This window comes from Amborella trichopoda, chromosome 13 (genome assembly GCF_054954075.1).
Source record: "Amborella trichopoda isolate Santa Cruz 75 chromosome 13, AtrichopodaSantaCruz75HAP2 v2.0, whole genome shotgun sequence".
Classification (NCBI taxonomy): Eukaryota; Viridiplantae; Streptophyta; class Magnoliopsida; order Amborellales; family Amborellaceae; genus Amborella; species Amborella trichopoda.
The window spans coordinates 49,475,580-49,501,150 of NC_142348.1; the positions used below are offsets into that span (position 1 = coordinate 49,475,580).

The 25,571-nt window shown below is 33.6% G+C and overlaps 1 protein-coding gene, 1 long non-coding RNA gene and 1 pseudogene across 3 annotated transcripts; 2 read left to right on the forward strand and 1 right to left on the reverse strand.

Annotated features, from left to right (window-relative positions):
* The first annotated feature begins 3,109 nt into the window (after nt 1-3,109).
* Nucleotides 3,110-4,466, forward strand: LOC110008257 (hypothetical protein). Its single transcript, XR_016048389.1, has 2 exons — nt 3,110-3,355; nt 4,099-4,466. It is a non-coding gene; the product is annotated as a hypothetical protein (long non-coding RNA).
* A 1,476-nt stretch (nt 4,467-5,942) lies between these two features.
* On the forward strand, nt 5,943-21,928 carry LOC148779305 (uncharacterized). Of its 2 annotated transcripts, XR_016048390.1 has the most exons (4): nt 5,943-7,062; nt 7,731-7,910; nt 21,542-21,588; nt 21,708-21,928. XR_016048390.1 is itself a non-coding variant. In XM_088856780.1 (3 exons), exons 1-3 carry the CDS (start codon nt 7,847-7,849, stop codon nt 21,828-21,830), a joined length of 234 nt encoding a protein of 77 aa, XP_088712906.1. In that variant the 5' UTR covers nt 7,693-7,846; the 3' UTR covers nt 21,831-21,928. The 2 variants fall into 2 exon arrangements, 1 of the variants encoding a protein (XP_088712906.1); XM_088856780.1 differs by lacking the exon at nt 5,943-7,062 and having other exon boundaries at nt 7,693-7,910.
* Nucleotides 21,013-21,083, reverse strand: LOC148779306 (U6 spliceosomal RNA; annotated as a pseudogene).
* Nucleotides 21,929-25,571: the final 3,643 nt, after the last annotated feature.

Genomic DNA, 25,571 nt, shown 5'->3' on the forward strand with positions numbered 1-25,571 from the left:
TCCCAATCCCAAATAAGGTGAATTTAAAACAAAAACTGATATTTTTTTTGAGGACATACCTTATTGATATAGAAACCACCCTTGGGTTTAATAGCATACATGATTCATATTACCCTCAAGTTTAAAAGCATACATGATTCATATTGTAAGGGCTTTCAACTCCTTATTTGATATTTTTCCCCCTATTTTTTTTTTAATGGCTATTCTCTATTCAAATCCCAAAATCCTCGGGTACACATTAAACACTAAAAAAATAAGCTTTACCTTTCTTAGAGTAAGGGGTTATCTGTTAGGTTTACTAAGCAACATGATAAAGAGAAAACTTGATCGAATAAGAAGCAAAAAAATATGCAACCAACAAAGGGGTAGGGTAACCAAATTATTTTGTTGATCGTTCTTTTTGAAGGACAAAAGAAAGGAAAAAATCACTTGCATATGGAAAAGTATACAATGAGATCATTTTTAGTACAAGGTGGTAATAATTAATCTTGGCTATTAAATGTGAAATTAGGTGGCTACATTTATTGTATTGACTAAGCAATTTAAAAGATTTTTTTTCAAATTTTATGATACACGCAAACTATCAGATTTCACAATGGATGGTTATAAATAATTGGGACCTCCTTATACCAACGGTAAATAGTCTCAATATATACAATCCTTTTTCTTATGCGATTCACAAGATCTACCTTTTTAGAAATAGGGAATTAGAGACACAAGACCCTCCAAAACTCTATTAGGAGTTATAATAAGGATATGAAAAAATTGACTTGTATATTCTAAACGAGGATTAAGGCGCTCTAAGTTAGATATGCCCATACTCCAAATGAAAGCACTCTCACAAATTCATTAGGATTAGGCCGGCCATCAAATCAGTGAGAGGTTCAATCAAAATGAGTCAAACCACCAGTTTAATTTTTTAGATGAGTTTTTGAAGAGAAAAAAAATAAGAGTCCAAAAAAAGAATGACAGTTGAAAAATAAATTAATTAAAAATAAAAAGAGTAACCAATTTTGATTGCCAATCTACTTGGTCAAAACCAGCTTTGTTAGATCTACTAAAATTGATCAAATGTTGGTTTTTACAGTTTTTAATCGAACTCAATTTTTACTTTGAAAGACAAAGCACCAATTACTGTGCGATCGGTCGGATTAGTAAATCTAGCCTAGTCTGGATAACTATGGTCAAAAGTAGACCTTGCCCATATATGTGCGTGAGCAAAACCAGACATTCGGTGTATATAAGGTTGCAACCTTAAAAAATAGAATTACAGATGCACCTCAAAAATCCATCGGAAAAAGTTGTTTTACTGTTGAAAAGGCCTCTAATTGATCATATGAATGATTCATATTTTGGGATGTTCAACAATAAAGTGTAAACTTTCGGAGTTTTATTTATTTATTTATTTGCATTTTAGGCTAGGATCATTTTTTAAAAAATTAAAAATCGTTTCCAACATGCACAAATTTTCTTGTGTAAGGGGCTCGTTTAGAAATCCAAATTTTAAACTGTGTAATTTATATAAACTATAAAGTGCGATTGCAGTTGTGGTTTCAATACTGAAAATATTGGTAATAGCCTTAAAATATATATATTTTTTTGAATATAAAATTTAAATATTAAAAAATAGTATAGGTCAAGCAAATCTATAAAAACTTGAAATTCTTGAAAATTGATGGTCCAAAAATGCATAACAAGAAACACTATTTCTGAAACTTGGAATCTATTTTTTTCTCATGTCCATGCATCTTGGTGCCGAGATGATCAATTTGAGGATATTTGGGCATCAAAACAACCTCTTCTAGTGAAATTTTCAATGTAGACTCTAATTTGATTGTTTAGAGCCTCGGCTCTATATAAACTTTTTCCCTTTTTAAAGCACTGGTTAAAAAGTTAGGATTCCAGCCTTGTCTTTGGAGTTTGTACTATTAGAACTTAGGTCTAACCCTTCCGATCAGTGTTTTAAAACCCGACGATTTCTGATCTGAGTCGTCGATCCGGATGCGAAATTAGTTGGGACCAAATCGACTTTAAAATTGTATGGGTCCCGGCCTGGATCCTCCATAAAACCTTGTTTTCCATTTTTTTCCTTTTATCGTTAAGCTTATTTAATATTTTCTACCCTCTAAATCCCGACCCGATGAACGTCTATTTTAATTTTATTATTATTTGATGCAAATTGATGCAGGAAGAAAATAACACGGGAAAAAGAACAAACAATTATTATTTGATGCAAATTGATGCACAGAGAAAATAACAGGGGAAAAAGAACAAACAATTATTATTTGATGCAAATTGATGCACAGAGAAAATAACACGGAAAAAGAACAAACAAAAGAAAGAAAAGTTGAAAGAATATATCATCTCTCAAGGTCTGCAAGAGAATCATTTCCAAAATAATCTCTGAACAAGACCAAATTTTATTAATTTATTCACTACTTTATAATGAAGATATCATTTTAAATAGATTAAAAAAATTAAAAAAGAAGATAAACAATGGACTTTCCTATTTTATCACTCCCCTATTTTCTCTCTCTTAACCTACCCACATTTTATCCCAAGCCTTCATCTTCAATAGATAGCCACGTTTTACCCATAATTTACCCTCTTTAATAGATAGCCACATTGCCAAAAGATAAACCCCCTAAATTTAACTTATCATATTTATACTCTTAAACCAACCACCTTATGGATAAATATCAATTCATTGACATACAAAATAAACTTCCACTTAATTATCCCAACGCACCTTCTATTCTTAAGTTAAAGATAAACTCAAAAATCCTAATAATAATATTTTTTTTTTCTGCATCATCATTATTATTATTATTATTATTATTATTATTATTATTATTATTATTATTATTATTATTATTATTATTGGGATCAGCAATCCTGACGATTCAAAAACTATCCAGATCTCCGATCCAACTGATCTGAACCAATATTAGATGAGACGATCTGTCCTGCTAATAGTTTTTTTTAAAATTGCTTCCAATAATTCCTTATCGACCGTTAGGTTTTTTCTTTTCTTTTTTTCTCTGTCTCCAAATGTTTGCATTTTCTTGCGCGGGAACGGTTGGTAAGCGTGCGATTTTTTGCTGTCTAAAAGTAACGTAATTTTTGACGTGTTGAAAGCTCATAATGGCTGCCCTATGAAAAATCAACACGTTTTATAAAAGCCCAAGGGAACTGATTCCATTTGCTAATATAAAAACGCTTCCTCATAATGCAATTTCTATCAGGAAAAATAGCAAAACCAAAAAAATAGTCTCATAATCTACCATGGCTCTCACTCCCTTTCATCTCCCCATCATTCTCAGTCTCATTCTCAGTGATTATGTGCTCTGCCCAGGTAAGTTACAGCATCATGGTTTGCTTTCTCTATGCGCAAATGGATACCTAAAAAAGCAGTAAGGGTTAACTCACTGAAAGATGATATGAAATTAGATCCGGACTCGGAAGGGTCCTGAGTCCGAGTTGGTTTTCCGGATTTGGCCGAGTCTGTCAAGCACCTTGTTAAGTTTGCCGAAGAAAAAAGTCCCTCAGAAATTTACAGTGTGTCGGGATCCAGCAGAGTCCAAGTAACTCGGTCTCGCCTTATGGGTTAGGTGTACAACCTTTCAGGCCTTAGCATTATTGAAGGACTTTCATATTTTTTTCCATTTTTATTAATTTTTTTTGAAATATTCAAGATATAAATCCACTTCTTCAATAATCTATCTATTATAGTTTTTTCTCATCTTGTTTAGTCTCATAATGATTATATTAATCCTTTCAACTGTTTTTTGTTTCTAAGGATTTTTTAGAGATTTTTTATTACTTTGCTGTCTTTTTTTTTGGGGGTGTTCTTAACTTGGCTGAGTTACTCGACTTGGCTAAGGGCTAAATACTTTGGCCGAGTCGATTTTTGTGCAATGAATATAAAAAAAAAGTAAGAATTGGTCAAACTTGACTAGTTTCCATGTACATAGTTACAAATTTAAATTCTATGATTATGTAACTCGGCCGAGTCCGAGTTTTATATCCTTTTCCTACGTTGTCCCTTAATTACATTGAACTTTGACAGTGACTCTCTTTTCCTCCATTTGTCTGCAGTGTTTACATTACGACTTGAAGATGGCACTCCAGAGGGAAAAATGGTCATGTACAATGCAATCAAATCAGGACCGTTGGATGATTCACTAGAGATTTCACCAAATGAGATCGTATTCGGACCGTGTGACAAGCCAGCAGAGCACCCCACACAGATCATAAACTGTATCTATGCATGTGTGGGGCATCAAATAGTGTACTGCTGTACCACCATTGGCCACTGTTTCCGTGACAAGGAAATGTGTATTGATAATTGCCCTTAGGAGGCATGTTCCTCTATCTCTATCGTTTCCATATTGAGCGAGATAATAATAAATAGTGGTGTTTTTAACCTCTGATTGAGAAATAAATCAATGCCTCACTTCCATCTTTTTATTGGTTTAGAGAAGCTTTACTAATATAATCTAGCTCCACAAAAGATAATACAAATAAAGTCTGAAATAATAATGGAAAGATACATCAAAGTCAATTGAATAATAACTTTATTCCCTTACCGAGTATCAATAATACAAATAAAGTCTGAAATAATAATGGAAAGATACATCAAAGTCAATTGAATAATAACTTTATTCCCTTACCGAGTATCATTGAGTGTAATAATTAAGAAATATGTCTACTTTTTCATTAAATACAACAGCAGCAATGCTTATTCGGCTGTCACAGCACAAAACATAAGATGATGTTATTAAGAATGTGTAAGGAAACAAGAATAGCACTAGACATTACAATTGCATTAACAAATTAAAAGAACTGTAACACAAGCTATATAATTAATGTTATAAAAGAAAGCCCTTCATCGTTTAGAGCCTCGGCTATACATAAAATTTTTTTTTATTTAAATATTATAACTAAAAATATATAGTTATATTTATTTAAATATTAATTAAATATTATATACTAGATATAATTTAAATATTAATACTATTTGAGTCGGGTCCACATGGACGTAGACTTGAATAGTGTTTGGGTTCAAGGCTCGGACCTGGACCCGAGTTGTTGGATTCCGGTCTATTGCCACCCCTAGGAAGAGGGGGAAAAAAGGAGTTTATGGGATGAAGTGAGAAACGGGGAACTTTTCTAGGGTTTGGATGATGGGATTAGAAAAAAGAAAGTGATAAATGTTGTACTTCCAACCATGAAAAAGGTATAGAGGGTGTTAAATGTTATTTCCTTTTAAATTTGAGGGGTGCCTCAGGGTTTACTTAAGGGGTGAGGTTTGTATAAGGTGTCAACCTTATACCATTGAAGTAAGGTACATCTCAAAACTATGTTGAATATACAAGTTCGGCCCTGCAAAGTCATGCGATGATATGGAAATCTATTGTTGCCCCTAATTATGAAATTTAAATTTTTAGAAATAGTGACGATTAAGCAAATCTATAAACACTTGAAAATTTTGAAAATAGAGAGTCCAGCTAATATGTTAGAAAAATGAACTATTTTTAGGACTAGAAATCCCTTTTTTTTAATGTCTATAAATCTCGAGATCGAGTTGAGAGTTTTCCTGCCTAAGAACAACTTTTTCTAGTAGTTTTTTAGATGCACTGTACTCGTACAGTATAAGGTTGACACCTTATATAAGCGTTTTCCTTACTTATGATAATAATAATAAAAAACGGGTTGTGCCTTTTATCCATACTAGTTTAGGGCCAGTTTGGATGTACCCAAAATTAGTATATTTTTGAATTGCAATCCAAAAACCTTGTGAAATGGAATTTGACCGTTTGGACAACTACACGATTTTGCCAAAATTTTATATTGGAAGAAAACAAAATTTCGTGTCAAGGCAAAAATTACCATCCAAAAAAATTCGAGTCAAACTTGAATTTTTTTTTATTGCATTTTCTTTCGTCTCCTTCCGTGCCTTTTAGGCTCTCTCTCACCTCACTCTCTCTCAACCCTCTCTTCTTTACCTCCCTATCGTCTCTCTGCTCTATCTCGCCTCTCTGCTCTCTCTCCTTTGTCACGTCTCTGCTCTCAGTGACAAAATCTTCTATCTCTCTCAATGACAAAGCCCTCTCTCTCTAGGTTTTGTATTGAGCGAGAGAAGAAACTTGAGAGAGAGAGAGAGTCATTGCTCGGACATTGAAACCCTGATCTCCATCTCTCACCCCGTCTTCTGTCTCCTCACCTCTCTGCACATTGAAGCCCTAACCCTACTCTTCACTCTCTCCCATACTTCTCCTCTCCCTCTCTCTACTTTCCCTCATGCCCTCTCGGCACTTTCCCTCTCTTCACCTCTCTGCACATTGGGAGCAAGCAAAAGCCCTAACCCCATCCCTCAGCTCGTTGAAGAAATCAAGTTAAGAAGACCAAGCGTGAAGGAAGCAGCAAGAACGGGAGGCATACTTGCACTCCTCTCATAAAAACTTGAATTTTTTCAGATGGGCCATCTCTCACAAACTCATGAACAACATAAACGCCTCACGAACTCATGAACAACAGAAACGCCCAAAACCCTTCTCTCTACTTTCTCTCTCTAAACTTGAGTCACCAAAAACCAATCACCCCAAATCCCATCTCTGTAAAAACCGTCTATCTTTTGCTCCCAAGCTTCAACACCGAAAGAACCAAAAACCCCAAATCCCATCTCTGTAAAAAACATCCATCGTTTGCTCCAATTTTCAACATTGAAAGAACCGAAAATCCCAAGTCCCATCTCAGTAAAAAACCATCCATCTTGGTTGTAAATAACCCTAAATCCTATCTCTGTAAAAAACCATCAATCTCTGTTAAAAAACCCCAAATCCCATCTCTGAACCGGTGTACCTTTTCTTTTGATTCTAAGCCTGACCTCAGTTGCATAAATGGAAGAACATGGATGAGGAAGAAGAGTTTCAGAAATGAAATAAAATGGCTGAGAAAGAAGAGTTGTATGGTCTGAAATGGAAGAAATTGGATAACGAAGAAGTGTTGCAGAAACTAAGGTTTGGGCTTTGGCCATGGTGCAATTTTCTCTCTCTAGAGGTCAGTTGCAACTCATTTCTACTCCACCACCATGCTTGGCTGCCTGCATAAGTACAGCACTAGCTTCGAGTGAGGCAAGCATTTTCTCTCTCTCTCAAATGGAGCTGGTAGGACTTGTACGAGGAGAGAGCATATGTTATTGTGAGAGGAGTGCAAATATGCCTCCCGCCCACCCTTGCTTAAGCACCCTGTCCCTCTGTGAAACTCATTTTAATATGTGCACACCATCCAAACAGTCCAACAAATTAATAAAAAAAGATGATAATATTTATTAATAAGGTTGAAAAAAATTACAATTTTTTTAATGGGAAGGTTTTTTTATTTGACATCCAAACTGGCCCTTAAGTTTTAAAAACCCATTTTAGAAATTTTAGATTTAAAATCCTTTATTAAAATCCATATATATCATGGTCATTTGCAGGGGGGCGATTTTAGGATGTATATCGCTCACACCAAATCCCTACCGTTGATTATTGTCCTACCAAGAAACAAAAAACTTTTTAGTCTCTTTTTGTGTGATGTCAGGGAGCGGGTCTTGAATATTAGATGAGCGTTGGCATATAGTTATGGAAAACCGTTAAGAAATTCATTATGTTTTCATTAGGGCCTCATTAAGACATTCCAAAAATAATTAAAATTCATTGAATCTTCTCTTTCTTTTGGTAAAGGTTCAATGTTAGACTCTCTCCCAAATGATGCCACTGTGAAGATATCGTTCCAGCTTATCACAAAATCCATAAATCTATGGCGCATTGAGAAGGAGATATAACAAAAGAATAATCTTATGGCATCCTATCTCCCTCACCTCTCCCTCTTTCTGATCATCAGTGTTGTTGCTCTTTGCACAGGTAATTCTCTACTTGATCTTTTGCTTCTTGTGTTCTGGTAAAGTTCCTGGTTGCTGTTTTTGAAAGGAATGTACTAAAACGGGAGAGATACAGAGTATCATGCTCGTGAGCACATTGTAAATTTACTCCCTTGGCAAAATCCAATCTTAAGATTAAGAATCAACTTTAGGTTCATTAAATTGGTATTCACACAAGTGATTGTCTACAAGAGACTGTTTATCTTTTATACATTGAGGTAACAATCATTCTTGTCCCTTAAATTTCAAATGGGTGATTGTAAAAGTGTTGTGGAGTAGACATAAAGTTCCAAAAAAAGAAATCATTTGGACTTTTTGACTCACCCCAAGCCATCGAGTTTGACATCTAATGAGTTGGAATAATTATGACCTCCATGTATAAAATATAAATGGTCTCTTCATAGACAATTGATTTATAAAAAGAAGAAGATTGGAGTTTAAGTTCCCAAAAAACATTATATTCTTTAAAACTTGGGTAGTCTCTAATCAATATATTGGGGAGAATTATTTGAGGCATATACATAGGGCATTATTATTATTATTTTTATTGTTTTTTGGAGTTTGGTCCCTAGATATTATTACAACCCCAAAATTAAAGGTCCTTGAAATGCTCGGGTTTTACTGAGGCAATGAATCTACCATGCGCTTTGGCGAAGCATACAATCATTTTTTACAAGAAAAATAATAATTTAGAAGCATATAAAGCTTTGGAAAACTATTTCATCCAGGCTAGACCGTATTTCTACAATACGCGGTCCAGAAGATAAAGCATCCACCTTTAAGATGGATGTAAATAGGTGGTCCATCTAAAAACATATGTAAATAATGGTCCAAATGTTTTCTTAATATCATTATTATTTATAGTTTTCAAATTATTTTTATTATTTTCATATTTATGATCTCCATGTTAAGAATTATATATTTTCTAAACCTTAAGATCATGTCCCGAACTTTTTCCTTAAGCATATAATCCTTTCGGGAGCATATAATCTAAATGTACTAAAGCCTTATCTAGCTGAATCTATGGATTTTGAGGTGGTGAAAATAAAAGCTTATTTGATATGCATTAAGAATTTTGGAAGGTAAAAAACACTCGGAAAGCTTTTTACGTTACCCCCACCTAGTCTCAATTGTTTGATCTGAATGGACGATTAAGAGATCTCATCTCACGCAAAAATACTTTTGATTTTTAATTTTTTCTTCAAAATATTTTTGAGCAAAATTTTTCAGCACAAAAATAACTTTTATATCATTTTTATCCTGTGCCCCCTTATCAGATGTATGCACAAAATGATTTTTATAAATAAACATTAAAAAATGAAATACTCTAAATCATAAAAAAACGAAATACTCTAAACTATCAGATCAAGATCTAATGCTCAATAGCCAACTTATGAGATTGTGACTCATCAACGCAAGTCACCCTGGTCATCTACTCTGATCTAATGCAGGAGTCACGTATACATTATATGTGAGTGGGGTCACATTCAAAGCTATTGAGGGTATTATATTTGCAAGCCAAAATTTACCGAAAATTCAACCCTTAACCATGTATCTAAATTTCCTAATACATCTCTCTCTCTCTCTCTCTCCCACAGTGCTTGGAAGCATGGTGGAACCATAAAATAACTTACTGTTGCACCTCCACAGGCATCTGCTCCGATGACCGATCATTCTGCCTTAAATATTGTCCCTAAGAATCATGCCCCCCCCCTTTCTCACTCTTCTTTGTTTGCTGAGAGTCCATAAATATATAATGGTGTTTAATTTTATATTGGTTATATCCTTTTGATTTGTCTCTCATTTTTATTTTGCTATTCTTCCTCTGTTCTTCCTTGCTATTTTAATTTTCTCTCTCCATGCGAAGGAGTTTAATATCAATAATGATCATAGTTTCAATCAGTGTTCTCTGTAGATAAAGCAAGAATCACATTAAACCAAAGCACTAATAGGTACCAAGGCACTAATGGGTGGTTTAGGTGGACCGGGCAGTCTGTCCAATCTTGACAACTATAACTTGAATCATTAAACATTAACGACAAAGAAAACTCTTTTTCCTGTTTTGAATATTAATCACACCAAAAAACTCTATAACCATTTTTCCTTTATTTTATAGGATTAGAAACGTTTTATTCATGGGGTTTCCATGAGTCAGCCAACTCATAAAAATTCTATCTTTAAGATGGATTTTTTATTCAAATTTGTAAGGATTCATGCTCTAGGCCCAGGTGGTCATGAATATATATATAAAAAGACAATATTAAAAACACGGAAAGGTTTATTTAGAGTCAAGGTTCACTAAAGAAGTACATATGCTCCAATCTATATCATTTTATAATTTTTAAATTTTATAAATGAGAATAAAAAAAAAATTTTGAAACAATCATAAAGTTTTCCACCCCCAAGTAAATTTTACTAGTGCACCTTACTTGTACGGTAACACAAATCTCACCCTTAATAAAAAAAAAAAAAAGGTAAGAGAAAAATACAACCTAAAAAGTACTCTTTCACACATTGGATGTAGACCGTCTATTAGGCTAAGGGTATCTTTTCACCCTAAACTTTGCTAACAACCATATTCATCATGAAATGAACAATTCCAAAATGAAAAAAATTATAAGTGAGTTTCTCGAGACCTAGTCTCGACGCCCACAATATGAATGGCTGAAATATTTTTTTATTGGAGTAGATTTATTTTGACCATTTTATAATGTAAAAATTCAAATTTTTATTATTTTATTATTATTATTATTTTTTTTTATTTTAAAGATTGATAGTTGGGATAAAGACAGACGTGCGCTGACTCACAAAAATTATCCCTTTTTGTCAAACCATGTCCCTAGGTTAACCATGAACACATTCAAATAACCTCCATTTTAAGAGAGAGAAGGTCCAAATTGGCTCATATTAAAATTTGGCTTGAAAATCAAATCGTGCTATTTTAGCTTATTCATTGATTGATATGGATGCATTCAAAGACTTCAATGCAGAGGAGAGAGAGAGAGAGAGAGAGAGAGAGCAACTACTAGCAGTTGCGAACGCAAGCATCCATGGTTTTGTAGCATAAACCATGACCAGAGCAGCAGTAGATCGGCGGTTGGTGAAGGAAATGAACGATGCTGCATTCCCTGAGCGCAAGGGATTCTGGGCCACTTCGTACTCTGCTTTGATCAACACTCTCCATTTTCGCAATGTTTTCATCGATTGCGTTACAAACTAACCCCATCTTAATCCCTGCAAGTTCATCAAAATGTAGGTCTTTACTCCATTAATACCCCAAAAATAAAAAAATTCACAAGCATAATATATAAAACCCAAAAGATATTCTGCTCCCTCAGGAGTATACTGTCTATTTACTCCCTTGGATAAAACCCCACTTCAGCATAATTTTAGGACCTAAACATTAGGGATATGACTTTTTTAACACATAGATTAACCTCAATAAAAAAAATTCCTAATTGAACCCTGTCTCAAGATTGAATAGAACCTATTCAATTTCTAGAGGGCAAGATCTAAGTATTTCAAAACTTTCATTTTTTTTTTTTTAGGATAAATCATACAATAGTTTTTTTATTTTTTTAGGATAATCATACAATAGTTTTAAGGTGGTTGCCAAAATTTCCGATTGAAAAATCCTCCCAAGTAACCTAGGGAGTAAAAGTAAACTATGCTCCGAGAGAGCATAGTACATGCTCTATATAAAATATATTAATTTTCTGCGCTATTAACTTCTTCTTTGGTTGTTATATTTTTGCTACTTTTAGGGATCTAAGACTATAAGTCCACTCAAATTTAGTACAAAAAACTCACAAATCACTTGAAGCTATCAAATGTAAAATTTGATGACTTGAAGTGTGTCACAAGATTCAAAAAATTTCTTTCAGACTTTGCCTAGCTACCCGATTTCACATCCCAAAACCCAAACATGATGATGACCTCATTGTAACAAAGCTATATCGTCATATTGTATATTTTTTCGATCCTTTATAGTAAAGCAAATGTATTATGGAATGAAAAGGAAAGGAACTCACCTTGGCTGAGAGTAATCAGACTTAGTATCAAGATCGATTATAGTAAAGGAAATGTATTATGGAATGAAAAGGAAAGGAACTCACCTTGGCTGAGAGTAATCAAACTTATTATCAAGATGAAATTGACAGAGGAAGCCATGGTTTGAAGTGGAGTTTCAAGAGAGCAGGGGATGTTTATATTGGTAGTTAAATGCTTGAATTTAAAAGTGTAGCATTAATTAGGTGAGAAAAATTAGGAAGAATCTTGACCAGAAGAACCACGCTAAATTGGTACTTCGGATTTTTTGATGGGTACTTATTTTAAAAAAAGATTTTATGAATTTGATAGTAATGATGGTAGAGATTCGGGAGTTTTAGATGCTTAGTACTTAGCTTTATGAACATAGAGGAGCAGTCCTTAGTATGTAAAATTGTTCTTGTTTTCTAAGAAATAGATTTTTAGGTTCTACATTTTCTATACTGTAGTTAATTGAGAGAGAGAGAAAGAGCGCCTTATACACACGCACACACAAACAACACTTACTAATTTCTTCCAATTTGCTAATTGATAACCATTTTTGTGAATAGAAAGTATATATTGTCTATCAAGTTAATATGGAAGGTTTAAATTGTAATCAATATATATGAAAATGATAGGTACAAGATCTTGTATTTGTCTGGATATAGTATAGGTGTTTGATTTATTTTTATTTTTGTCATATGTATTTCTCTATATAAAACCATTTTGTATATTCATATTAATGATTAGGCACCAAGTCTTTTCAAAAAAACCTGAGACTCTTCACATATCTTATTTCCTCTAGTTAATATTTTTCCCTCTAATCTTATGATTTCATATCGTTAGTTTAAACTCACTCTCTCTCAATCATCAACAATTCTATTTTTTTTCTTTTTTGGTAAGTCATAACTAGTGTGACCAAAAAAAAACTCGGCTAAGATAATCGGACCTTGGCAGAGACGAGTTACTCGAGTGAGTCCCAATTAATCCCAAAATCTACTCTGAATAAAAAACATAAAAAAATACAAAAAATTAGTATATATTATATACCTTCCCCATTTCTAATACCAAACGCTGATATGCTTGTTCGGTCCCCTGCTCCCGGGATGCCACTTTGCCCTAGGTCTTGCGTATTTGAACCCTCGCAATAATTACTCCAGCGTATAACCCAAGTCTCCTTGATATAAAATAAGGGAAGGTTTTTTACGCGATCCCACTCACATATATAATATATGTGACCCCTAGTCTTAATCCTCAAATCTAAGTAGATGGCTTAAATCACAATGTTATAAATTAGCTTTTAACCGTCAGATCTTAATCGGACGGCTCAGAGTTTTTTATTTTTATTTTTTATTATATAAATCATTATAAACCAAAATTTGGAGTATGTATAGATTTGATAGGGGCACACATGATAAAAATAATAATAAAATATTTTTGGTCAGCAACAATTATCAAAATACTCCTGAAAATTTTAATGGCATTTTGGTTATTTATTTTCACAAAAAAATATTTATTTGTTTTATTTTGCCCAAGTTCACTCTAATTTTATGATGGGACTCCCAAAATTTCATCCAAAAGTATTTTATAAAACAAAAATAAAAAATAAAATAGTGTTTTGCTTCACATTGAGGTATGAACAACCATAGCCATTCGATCCAGATCGAATAGGATGAGAAGTTGGGTCCATGTAACTTATACGTTGGTGGGATCACATAGAAACATTTCTCTTAAAATAATAGATCTTAAAAAAAGTTCGCAAGTGTACTGCTTAAAAGGCCCTTCAAATGTTTTTGGACGTGGTAAGCATGTGGCCAACCCTCATATTGTATAAATACGAGTTTGGCACTAAGTATATATTTTAAATATGAGTAATGATCTTGTGAGACTCTCTTACACCTATGTGTGTAGGACCCTAAATGATCACCATTAAATTTGATACAGATATCTGAAAAAGCTATTACATGGGTATGTGACTTAATTTTTTTAGAGATCTGTACCAAATTTAATGATAATTCTTTGAGGTTTTACACACTTGAGTATGAAAGGCTCTCATAGGATCATTACTCTTATTAAAATATCATTTATAATTTTAAAATTTTTATTGAAGAGGATTATGCCATATACAGTCATCCCAAAATAGAACAATCCCACAGACTTTCACGTTCTTTATAGTGTCAAACCCATGTTGGAAGGAGGGGACAAAAGTGAATCTTATCCGAACACTCTCACCGTCTGTGTTTCATTCACACCACAAAAACAACCCTCTATATTGACCATTTTGATCCAAATTTTGGACCCGAACATTGATTGAGTCCCAGTGCGAGTCTAAGTACGGTAATAATTTTGGGGTCCCAATATATTAAATATATTTAAAGAGTAATGATCTTATGAGCCCATTCCACACCTATGTTTGTAGAACTTCAAATGATCACCATTAAATTTAACAAAGACATCTAAAAAAGTTCTCATATAGGTGTAGAATTGATTTTTTTAAAGATCTGTACCAAATTTAATAGTGATCCTTTAGAGTCTTAAACACATAAGTATAGGAAGGTGTCATAAAATCATTACTTTATTAATATATATAACATATACAATCAACGGTATACAATACACTTGGGTGAATCTCGCCTCAACGGTATACAATACACTTGGGTGAATCTCGCCTCGCCCATAAGAGAGCAAGTTTCAATACATCAGTGATAATATACTTCTTAATTTCTGTAGTGAAGGTTTTTACCCATAATCTGAAGGGTATAAAGGGTTCTCTGAAGAACCACCGGGAAAATTTGTTGCCTTTTTAACATTTCCGCATCCTCAAACCTGCTTTTCAGTCAATTTCTTCTTGGGCACAGGTTTTCAGTTAGCTCCGGGAATCTTGGCAAAATCTTTTTAAAAGTTAGTTGGATTCTCAGCGTGGAGAAAACAGAAAAAAGATACATGCATTGATTGTCTTGGCAAAATCACATATGGATTCTCAGCGTGGAGGAAAAAGATACATCCATTGATTGTCATGTTTATCCGTTACATTGGTTTAAAATATTAAAAAAAAAAAAAATTGAAAAAAAGAGAAAAAAAGAGAAATTTATATAGGGATAAAAAAAAGCAATTAAAATATAAAACGAGTTTAATTTAGCCAAAATTTACACAAGGAGTCAGTCCCCTGATTTTTTATTTTTTCCCATATTGTCTTTTGTTTTGAGAATTTTTTCTAATCTTTTTTTTTTTTTGATACTAGGGTCGTGCCCTAAGGTTTAGGGCAGTGCCCAATAGATCCGAGGATGGGGACCTCGGGCTGCTCTGTAATAGCAAGACTGAGTCCAAATGAAGTTCGAATTCCCATCCTCTGATTGACTATTTTTTACTATTATAAAGGAGTATATGTGGTCCGAAGATGGAGACATCGGGCCGTGCTATGGAGTTACCAGGGTTGTCCAAATGCAGTACGAGGCCCCATCCTTGGACCGCTTAATCTGAGTTCTAATAACAAAATATGAGCGGTTTGAGGATGGGGACCTCATAACGCTCTTTGCACTGCCCTAAGCCTTAGTGTACAACCCTACTATCGAAGCAAATGTAAAACTAAAAACTAAAAAGCGGTCCGAAGAGGCCATTCTCGAATTTGAAGGGCAATATGGAAAAAAATAAAATCTTAGGGGACAAATCCTCCCCGTAAGTTTTTGCTAAATTATATCCATTTTGAATTTTTTATATATATTTTTTCATGTCCATACGAAAATTTTCAAAAAATAAAAAAATTACGCATGGTTCATCTCCTCGAGATAGTTCCTTTTCCTAAGTTCCCATGCATTTATGTACTTTCTAGGAAAGGGATTCTTATACCCCTAGCCATGCAACTTTAGGTACCCTTACACTATGAAAACATCAACATTTTCACCACTCAAGTCCATATACCGAAAACAAATTTTTGCTCTCTCATTTGATTTCTATTTATATGTCCACAAAATTAACCACTTTGCCGTTGTGCAAGGCACTTTTTCTCATAATGCCTTTCCAAAAAAGTCGATATTTAGGACTACTACATGAAAGATACTCTTTGTAGTTTTAGCTGAAGTTAGGGATGACTTAATTTTCCATTCATTAGGCCCTAGCAACATACTAAGAGCCTCACATTTTAAAAAGGCAGTTTATAGTGGCACTGTGTCAATTGCATGGGATGTCTCTAAGGGAACCGAAATTAAAGGGAAAAAAACATTTTATGGGCTGTAAATAATAATAGGGCAAATTACAAAAACCCCCCGGAATGTACTATTTACCCAACTTTCTCCTTTCTTACTTTTCTCTCTCATCTTTTTCCCTTCAACAAATTATCTTGGCAAAACCCCCCCTAACCCAAAAAAAAAAAAGTAAAAAAAGGTCCAAAATACCCTTTTGTCTTCATATCCCTTCTCTACGCACCCGAAGCTTTTCCCACACGCTCCGGCACTATAGAAACACACTCCGTCACACAAGCTTTTGGAGCAAGAACGCTCCGGCAGTAAGCCACTTCGATCCGGCGGTTTAGTATGTCGCTCTGGCGATATCTACATGCGCTCCGGCATTGTTTGATCTCGCTCTGGCAGTGGCTACTGCGATCCACCAGTCATTTCAAAGCGGTCCGGCGTTGTTGTTCTTTGCTCCGAAAATAGGCAACTTGGGACCGCCAATTGATCTTTATGCTTTCATAAAGTGGGACTTGTGATGTGAAATTTGAAATATATGGGATAGTTTTTAAATTTCAAAAATAAAATACGATATGTTTTAGGAAAAAGTTTATATAAGGATGAAACCTTATAATGTAGAACTACACATGCACCTCAAAAATCTATTGAAAAATGTAGTTTATTTGTTGAAAAACCTTTTGATTGATCATCTCGACATCAAGATGTATGACCATGAAAAATAACAAGATTTTAAGTCTCAAAATAATACATTTTACTACATATTATCTACACCGTCCATTTTCAAGATTTTTATATGTTTATTGATCTAGTTGATTTTAACCATTTTTTAAATTTTAAATTTTATAATTAGATATAAAAATAGATTTTGATATAATCCTAAGAACATTTTACATCAAAATTATATACTATGATAAAATTTGAAGATGCACCTTACCTCTACAACTACGGATGTATCCGTATGCCAACTGCACCGTTTTTTTTTTATATAAACCCCTGTCTCTCTCCCCCCCCCCTCTCTCTGTCTCTTTTCCTTACAATTTATCTCCTGTTTCTTAATTTATTATTTTATTTAAAAACACACACTCTCTCTCTTCCTTTCAATCTTTTTCAAGGGTATTTTTTTTTTTTCATTTCAAAAAGATTGTGTGCTTTCGCCACAACACATTGTAGATTCTAATGTTAAGAAAATTGACTCGGCCAAGGTACTTGGGACCTAGCCGAGGCAACTTATTTGGGCAAAAGCACACAACCTTTAGATCACTTCTCGACTGGAATATATACCATGCACAATATTATCTATTAGATTAAATTAAATCCAATGGTTGGGATTAATACTGGCATGCATCTTGTTTCTCCCTACAAGTGAAAAAAAAAAAAAAGAAAAAAAAAAGAAAAAAAAAAAAAAAAAGAAGAAAATGAGAGAGAGAGAGGTGGTCTCAGCCAAAAAGGGTGGTGAGAGAGTAAAAGCGGCTTTGGTGGTCACAAAGAGAAAGAGCCCTCAATTATCGTAGAGAGAAGGCAGATACGTCTACTAAAGCGGCAAAGAGGAAGATCACGAGAATTGAGGAGATTTATAGTTTTAAAGTTCAATTCAAAATTTGAAATGGCCTTTTTAAATGAATATTAGAGTATTAATACTAGCCATTGGATCTAATTTAATAATTTAATCTAATGGATAATGTTGTGCCAACACACCGGTTCATTATAATACGATAACATGGTTGCATTAGATCACTTCAATACGAGTCATCCACCATTCTTTGTAAATAAGGATGGGCGGAAACTAGGGGTGGCAACAGGTCAGGTATGAGTCGGGTCCGGCTGGACCCGGACTTAGAACCGAATGTATTCGGGTCAAGGTTTTGGACCTGGACCCGACCCATCGGGTCCAAAAGTTGGATCCATACCTGCGCCGGTCGGGTCTCGGGTCCCGGATCTAGTCGCATTCATTGCCAACCTCACTATGAGCTTCTTTTTTTGTGTCCTACAATGATGAAAAATAGATAACTGATATTTGACGGGTGGATGATTAGAGAGAGAGAAAGACATTCCAGATCTAGAGAGAGCAAGACATTCCAGATCTAGAGAGAGCTATGTCTCCATGAAATTGAGAGAGGAAGAATTGCAAAGAAGGAGGATGGCGATGGGGTTTAGCCATTTGGGGTGACATGGGAAGACCAAAAGTGTTGAAACAATATTAGGGTTGGTGCTTTGACCTTTGGGTAAACTAAAAATTCGGGTTGGGTATAGCAGGACTCATACCCAGACTCGGGACTATCCGGGTATCTTTTATTGGACCCAGACCTTACCAACGGGTCTAAAACTTGGATCCATACCCGGACCCGTGTCGGGTATACCTAGCTGGTATGGGTCGATCCGAGTCTATTTCCACCCCGAGTGAAAACCAACTACAATTTGTTGAAATCTCACACATGGCTGGCAACAACGTGCCAGCTCTGGCGTAGCCTTGGTCGCACGGCCTTCCCAAGCCCAAGCTGTCAAAGCAAGCTTGGACCGTACCAAGCCTAAGAAGCATTGGCCTAGGCTTGACCCTAAGTCTGTCAGAGCCAAGCCTGGCTGGGTCAAATACAATAAAAGATAAAGAAAAAAAAAGAAAATTTGAGCCAGGTCAGGCAGAACTTGCCGGACGGGTCATGGACCAAGACCAGACTAGCCCTCCAGGCCCTAGCTTTCAAGGACCAGGACACCCAGCCCATTGCCACCCCTACACAATAGATGGAGGCTGAAAAACTTGAAATTGCCATAGCCTGTTTTCAAATTTTTAAATTTTTTTGATGTTGTATATTGTCCAGTCTAAATCGATGTAAACCAAATGGGCTGGAGTTCCATAGTCACAGCCCAAATCCGATTTTGGTTTGAAAATTTTAAACATGTCGTAGGACTGCTGAATCTTGTTGGAAATTTCAAGGATTCAAAGGCGCATTAGAAAATATGCTGCACCTTCAATTGTCTAAGTCTTTGATTGTGTCGGATAATCGCAACCAGTCATATCTATATCTATGAGGTTCTTTGAGATTCTAAAATTTTTCCCTTGTATTAGAAAAAGTTTACATAAAGTTCAACCTTAAACTATGGAATAAGGTGCACTTCAAAAATTGAGTAGAAAATAGTGTCCAAAGCTATAAAACTTGATCTCGACCTTGAGAAGCATGTATATATATATATATATAAGTCCTAAAAATAATGCATCATATAACAAGTTATCTAAATCCGACACCCAAACTACATCTTCAGGCCAAATTTAGAGGTATATCTTATTTGTATAGTATAAGATGGCACCATAGCTCACCCTTATATAGTACATCCTCATTGTAGACATGAAAGGAGGGTACGAATGACAATATTGATATATTATATATATATACCATATTATATATTTGGAAAAGTATACAATAAGACAACTTTTATATATATATATATATATATAGAGAGAGAGAGAGAGAGAGAGCCTAGGCTCTAAACAATCGAACATACCTCAAAACTTTCACTAGAAGACGTTGTTTTGATGCCCAAATATCATCAAATTGATCATCTTAACATCAAGATGTATGGACATGAGAACAAAAAAAAAAAAAAAATGTTAAGTTTTGGAAATAGTTGCATCTTGTAACGTATTTTTGGACCGTCTCTATAGTATTTTTGAAGCTTTAAATTTCATAAGTAACTATGAAAATATAATTTAAGTCTATCACAAAACTTTCCAATAGTGAAACCATATTTCTCGGCAGAGACCCTAAAGAAAGAGAAATGTCCCATAATTTCTACTAACACTAGAAAAGGGCCACACCACAAAACAACCTTTTGACCAAAGTTAAGCCAGATGTTAACTTTGAGTACTGTCGTGTTCTATGAAACTTCCTTAATTCAAATATACTTTTCCATTCATCTATCATAGGGTGGCAACGGATTAGGTTGGTGACCCGAAAAATGATATGCAACCTGGACCAGACCAAAGTAGACCCGAATTCACCGTATCAGGCTCGAAAATATGGTGTTGGAGCTGGAACCAAACTTAGACCTGACCCAAAAATTATAATATCTATGCATTTAATTATATTTAAATATACTTAATATATTGGGACTCTAAAATTATTACCGGACCCAGACTCGGACCGAGACTCAAACAGTGCCCGGGTCCAAATTTTGGATCAAAATGGTCAATGTAGAGGGAAGTTTTCATGCTGTGAATGAAACAAATACGGTGAGAGTGGGTGGGATAAGATTCACTTTTGCCCCCTTCTTCCAACGTGGGTTTGAAACTATAAAGAAGGTAACAGTCGGTGGGATTGTTCTATTTTGGGATGACTGTATATTGCTTAATCCTTTTCAATAAAAACCTTTAAACTATAAATGATATTTTAAAAATTGTATTTCATTTTTATGTTTTTTAAGTGATAAATTTAAGTTCTTCAGTGATACTTGTCCGATTTGTTGACAACTAAAAATGTAAAATTAAGATGAACATGTGAAATCCTTCAAGAAAGATTGCTTTGATGTTGGGAAAACATCAAGTTGATCATCTTGGTATCGAGATGTATGAATATGGAGAAAAAAGGGATTTAAAGTGTTAAAAATAGCACATATTACAACATATTATCTGGAATATCTATTTTCAAGTTTTTCATGTGTTTATATATCTAGATAGATGCTCGAAAGTCTATTTCCCTTCCTAATTACATAATCAAATGGTGCAGATTGAGACATCTATAAATATTTGAAAATATTATTAATAAATAATGATCTTGATTCACTATGTCAAACCCTTAAATCATTTTTTTTTTTTTTTTATCGTCATGTCTATATATTTCAAGTTCTAAATGATCAATTATAGGAGTTTCTATGAACTCGAAAAATTTGGACCATTTTTCGATTTGTGCGTATCATCCTTGGCAGGGACCATGCTAATCTTCTCTAAGTCAAAAAGCAGATTGGTCGGCGTGTTTCATGTTTATTAGACTATAAAAACCCATGCACTCTAAAACACCATACTATGGCTTCGTTTCGTTTTTCTCTGTGCTTCTTTCTCATTTTCAGTGCTGTGGCTGTGTTTCCAGGTACATTTATTTTGAGCGCGTATGGTGTGCTTTTGCTGGAGCGGACTCTCTTACATAAAAGATCTATTTAGAAATATTTTTAGGGTCCACTTTATCATCACAAGATGAGTATTCTCAAAAAGAAACTTTTGAGTTTCTACACACTTGGATCTATCCATCCTCAAATTGGATGATCTAAATTCAATCTTGATATTTTTAAGATTATCTTTTTTTTTTCTTTTCTTTTCTTTTCAGGAACGATTGAACCTTAATTTTTCTACGTCTTTTTTGCACTCCGATTAATTGAATTGTACTAAAGTTTTTATTTTTATCTCCAATTCTAGGAGAAAACTCTGAAGCCAAGGATCGGCAAGTGGGTGTCATAAAACAAGTATGCAAGGCTTTTATCTCATTGAGATAAAATAATTTTCTCTTAATCCGTTCATAGTTGATAGAATTTACTTCTTTTTCAACCAATGAGTTAAATGTGTGCTTTATGTGGTGTTGCAGACGGGAATGAGAAAGCTTCTCTCGGAGGGTAGCATTGTAAATGATTATGAGGATCCAAAGCCTGACCCAAAGCATGACCCTGGCAAAGGGAAGCCTCGTGATGGAAGTGGCCAATCTCCATAGGCTCTTTTTGTAACCAAAGTAGTTCTGTTTATAGGATTATGAACTTAAGGATGTTGATGTAGCCAACAAAATAAAGGAATGATGTTTAAGTGGTGATATTTCTACTATCTTTATGGTTGATAATGGGGATGGGATAAAGAGTCCACTTGTATTTTAAATTTTCTCTTAGGGCGCGTTTGGTGGCTAGAAGTTTGCTGGAAGACAAACGTTCTCCGAAAAAAATAAGTTCTTCTCTGCTGAGAAGTAGACTTATTGATTCTAAAAGATTTAAATAAATTCTGGTATGGTGTTTGATAACATGTTGGAATGTTAAGAAAATTATAGGTACTTGTATTTGATTACCTGTTGAATGTTGAAATAATATATATATATATATATATATATATATATATATATATATATATATATATATATATATATATATATATATATATATATATATATATATATATATATATATAGGGTTTGTCTCAAGTTAACAACCTCTCAAAATACAAAGGTTCAAGTTAGAAGGGGTTGTGATAGGTATATTTAAAAAAATAATCATTATTTTTTTATTACAAAATTATTTAAATAGGTAACTTTACTATCAAACAAAGGTAAAATTGAAATTTTCACAAAAGTATAATAGCATTTTGGAAGTTAGTGTCCTGGAACTTGATTTGTAGAGTGACTTTGTCGTTTAGTTAAAATTTCAACTTTACTCTTTATGAAAATGACATGTCTTTTGTCTTGTAGTAATATTTACAAAATTGTCCCACAAAAGTAACTTTTTTAAAAAAATAAACTACAAAATTAATAAATCCACCCTTCACAACTCTCTCTATCTTAAAACTTTGTAATTTGAATGGTTGTGAAGTTTAGATTATCCCATATATATATATATATATATATATGAAACAAATCTTACAGTATAAACATAAACAAACTGTCTGTTTCACAAATCAAACACTTACAGCTTATAGATACAATAACTGGAGAATAACTTCCAATTGTGAGGACAGTATGATGGGAGTGTATGGAAGATACAGTCACATATTTAAACAAAGAAAACTAAGATAGGAAACTAAGATAAGAAAATAAGAGAGAACCTGATTCTGATGTATCAAAAAGATAGGGAAAACCTGGATAGCATGAGATAGGTTCTTGCTGTGAAGATAGTGGACCTATATATTTTAATTGCTTTCCAAATTTTTATGTTTTTTTAACAGACCCAAACATATTAGATATATTATCTATAAATTTGAAAACTCATGGATTTAATATGATACATGGTTCTCAAAATTTAGCAATAGTATACAAAATTTATTATAAGGTAATGAATACTCTTTGTCCTAATATTATGCAAGCTGATAAAAAAGATCAAACTATATTATTTCAAACAAATATAGAAAAATCAAATACAATTGTACCCAAAACAATTACTTGGTCCGATATCATCCTACCTCAATCATGGGCATTACAACATGCAAACCAACCCCAAGAAGCACCTAGAAATAATATTCCAAACCAAATAATCGAACATCCAGATGAAAATATTGAAATAAAATTTCAACAGTCTATAGTCAAGGATGATATAGATATTAATAGGAAAAGAAATAAAAAACCATTAATACCTGCTAGAAAATCTTGTCATACTACTCCTGATGTTATCATACTTCCTTCTGCTTCACAACCTACACCATCTTCAAATTTCCAATTACAATGAGTCAATAGAACAGCTGATCATGTAGTCATTCCTACCTATACATCTGAACCAGACATAGAGGAATTTCAAATACTTACATTACAAATAGAAGATGATACAGAAGAAGAAATAAATAATAGATATGATACATATATGGCAGATAAGTTAGCAAGAAAAAAGAAGAAAATTAATATTGATTATCTTAAAAAAGATTATCTTTCTTTAGAAAATCAAAGTATTAGGGAATGGTATCTTCAAACCTTCCAACCTAGGTTAATAGAATTATTTCATAAAAAATATAATAAATTTCTCAAAAAAGAAAGGGAAACAAAAGGATTTTTTATATGGTTACAAGAAATGTGCATTCAACATAAAATAAACATTCCTCCATTTGATAATCTTCCAAACCTTAGAAGAAAAAACATACATTAGTACGAATGGTACGACTACTGCTAGTACACACCCTCCTGAAAAAAGTATAATACTCAAAGGAGTAACCCCATCAAGTAAAGGAGAACCACCACAATCTCTATATGATATAATTGCCACACCATATAAAGTCCTACCTAAAGAAATAGGTAAAAAACAAGAACTTATTCCCCATATTGTGGAACAAAACAATTATACTAATTTATATATGCAGTCTTTAGGAAAACAAGCAGAACGTATAGAAAGATTAGTTTCTAAGGAAGTAACTCCTTCTCTTCCTAAAGCAGTTCTGTTCAAACCACCTCCAGAACTTAATAAAAATAAATTTCATATTGGTGAAAATAATAAAACCTTAATGGATAAGTTAATAGCCAAATTAGCTCAATTAGATATTAAAGGAATTTCTTCTCCCAAACTCAGTATTCCTATACCAAATATACCTGTTCCATTACCAGAATCTTCAGATAAAGGAAAATAAAAAATACCAGAGAATGAAACAATGATGCTCCAAGAAGAGGAACCAATTATAGAAGACACCATACAAAACCAAGAAAATGCTTTTATGGATACTACACCTATTGATATAAACAGAATAGCCTATGGTAAAACATGGAAACCAATCGCAGCTTTACCATATTATAAAAGACCTACACCTGTTGATGTCCAGCTTGAAGAAGATGCCATACAACAAGTTGTTTCCTATTCAGCAAGATCAATAGTGAATTGGACAATAGACGAATTATCTGAATTAAAAATACTAGATGTCATGAGACATATGACAATGTTTGCTTCTGCAAACAAGATGGCAGACAATCCAGACCAAGAGGTTGTTAAAGCAATAGTCAATGGATTCACTGGCTGGTTAAGAGGATGGTGGGATTTTTATGTAGATGATGAAACTAAAAATAGAATCCTTACCAATACAAGACAATGGACTGTCAGAAATGAGCAAAATCAAGAAATAATTTATACTGAAAGTGATGCAGTAAACATCTTAACATATACTATTACATTACATTTTGTAGGAAGTACGGCCTTATTGGCAGCAAGATCAGAAGATCTGCTATCCAACCTTCATTGTCCTACATTATCCCATTATAAATGGTATAAGGATGTCTTTTTCTCAAGATTACTAATACGAGAAGATTGTCAATTAGACCTTTGGAAAGAAAAATTTATTGCTGGTCTACCCTATTTATTTACAGAAAAAGTCAAAGACAGACTTAGAAAGAAACATAATGGAATTATAGTATACTCAGCATATACACTTGGAGAACTTTCAGCATAAATATGTGCTGAAGGATTAGCTTTATGTCTTGATCTTAAACTCAAAAGACAGTTAGATAAACAGCAAATTACCAAGCGTAAAGAACTTGGCGATTTCATTGAACAATTTGGATACCATATAAATAGAAAAAATACACTTGAAAAGTTATATAAGAAAAAGAAACTTCCAGTATGTTATAAATGTGGAAAAGTTGGTCATTATAAACACCAATGCAAATTAAAAAAGAAAATAGAATCATTACACTTAGATGACTCAATCAAAACAAAATTATATAACATAATCAATTATGATTCCATATCTTCAGATTCTACTGAATCACATATAGAACATATCAAGG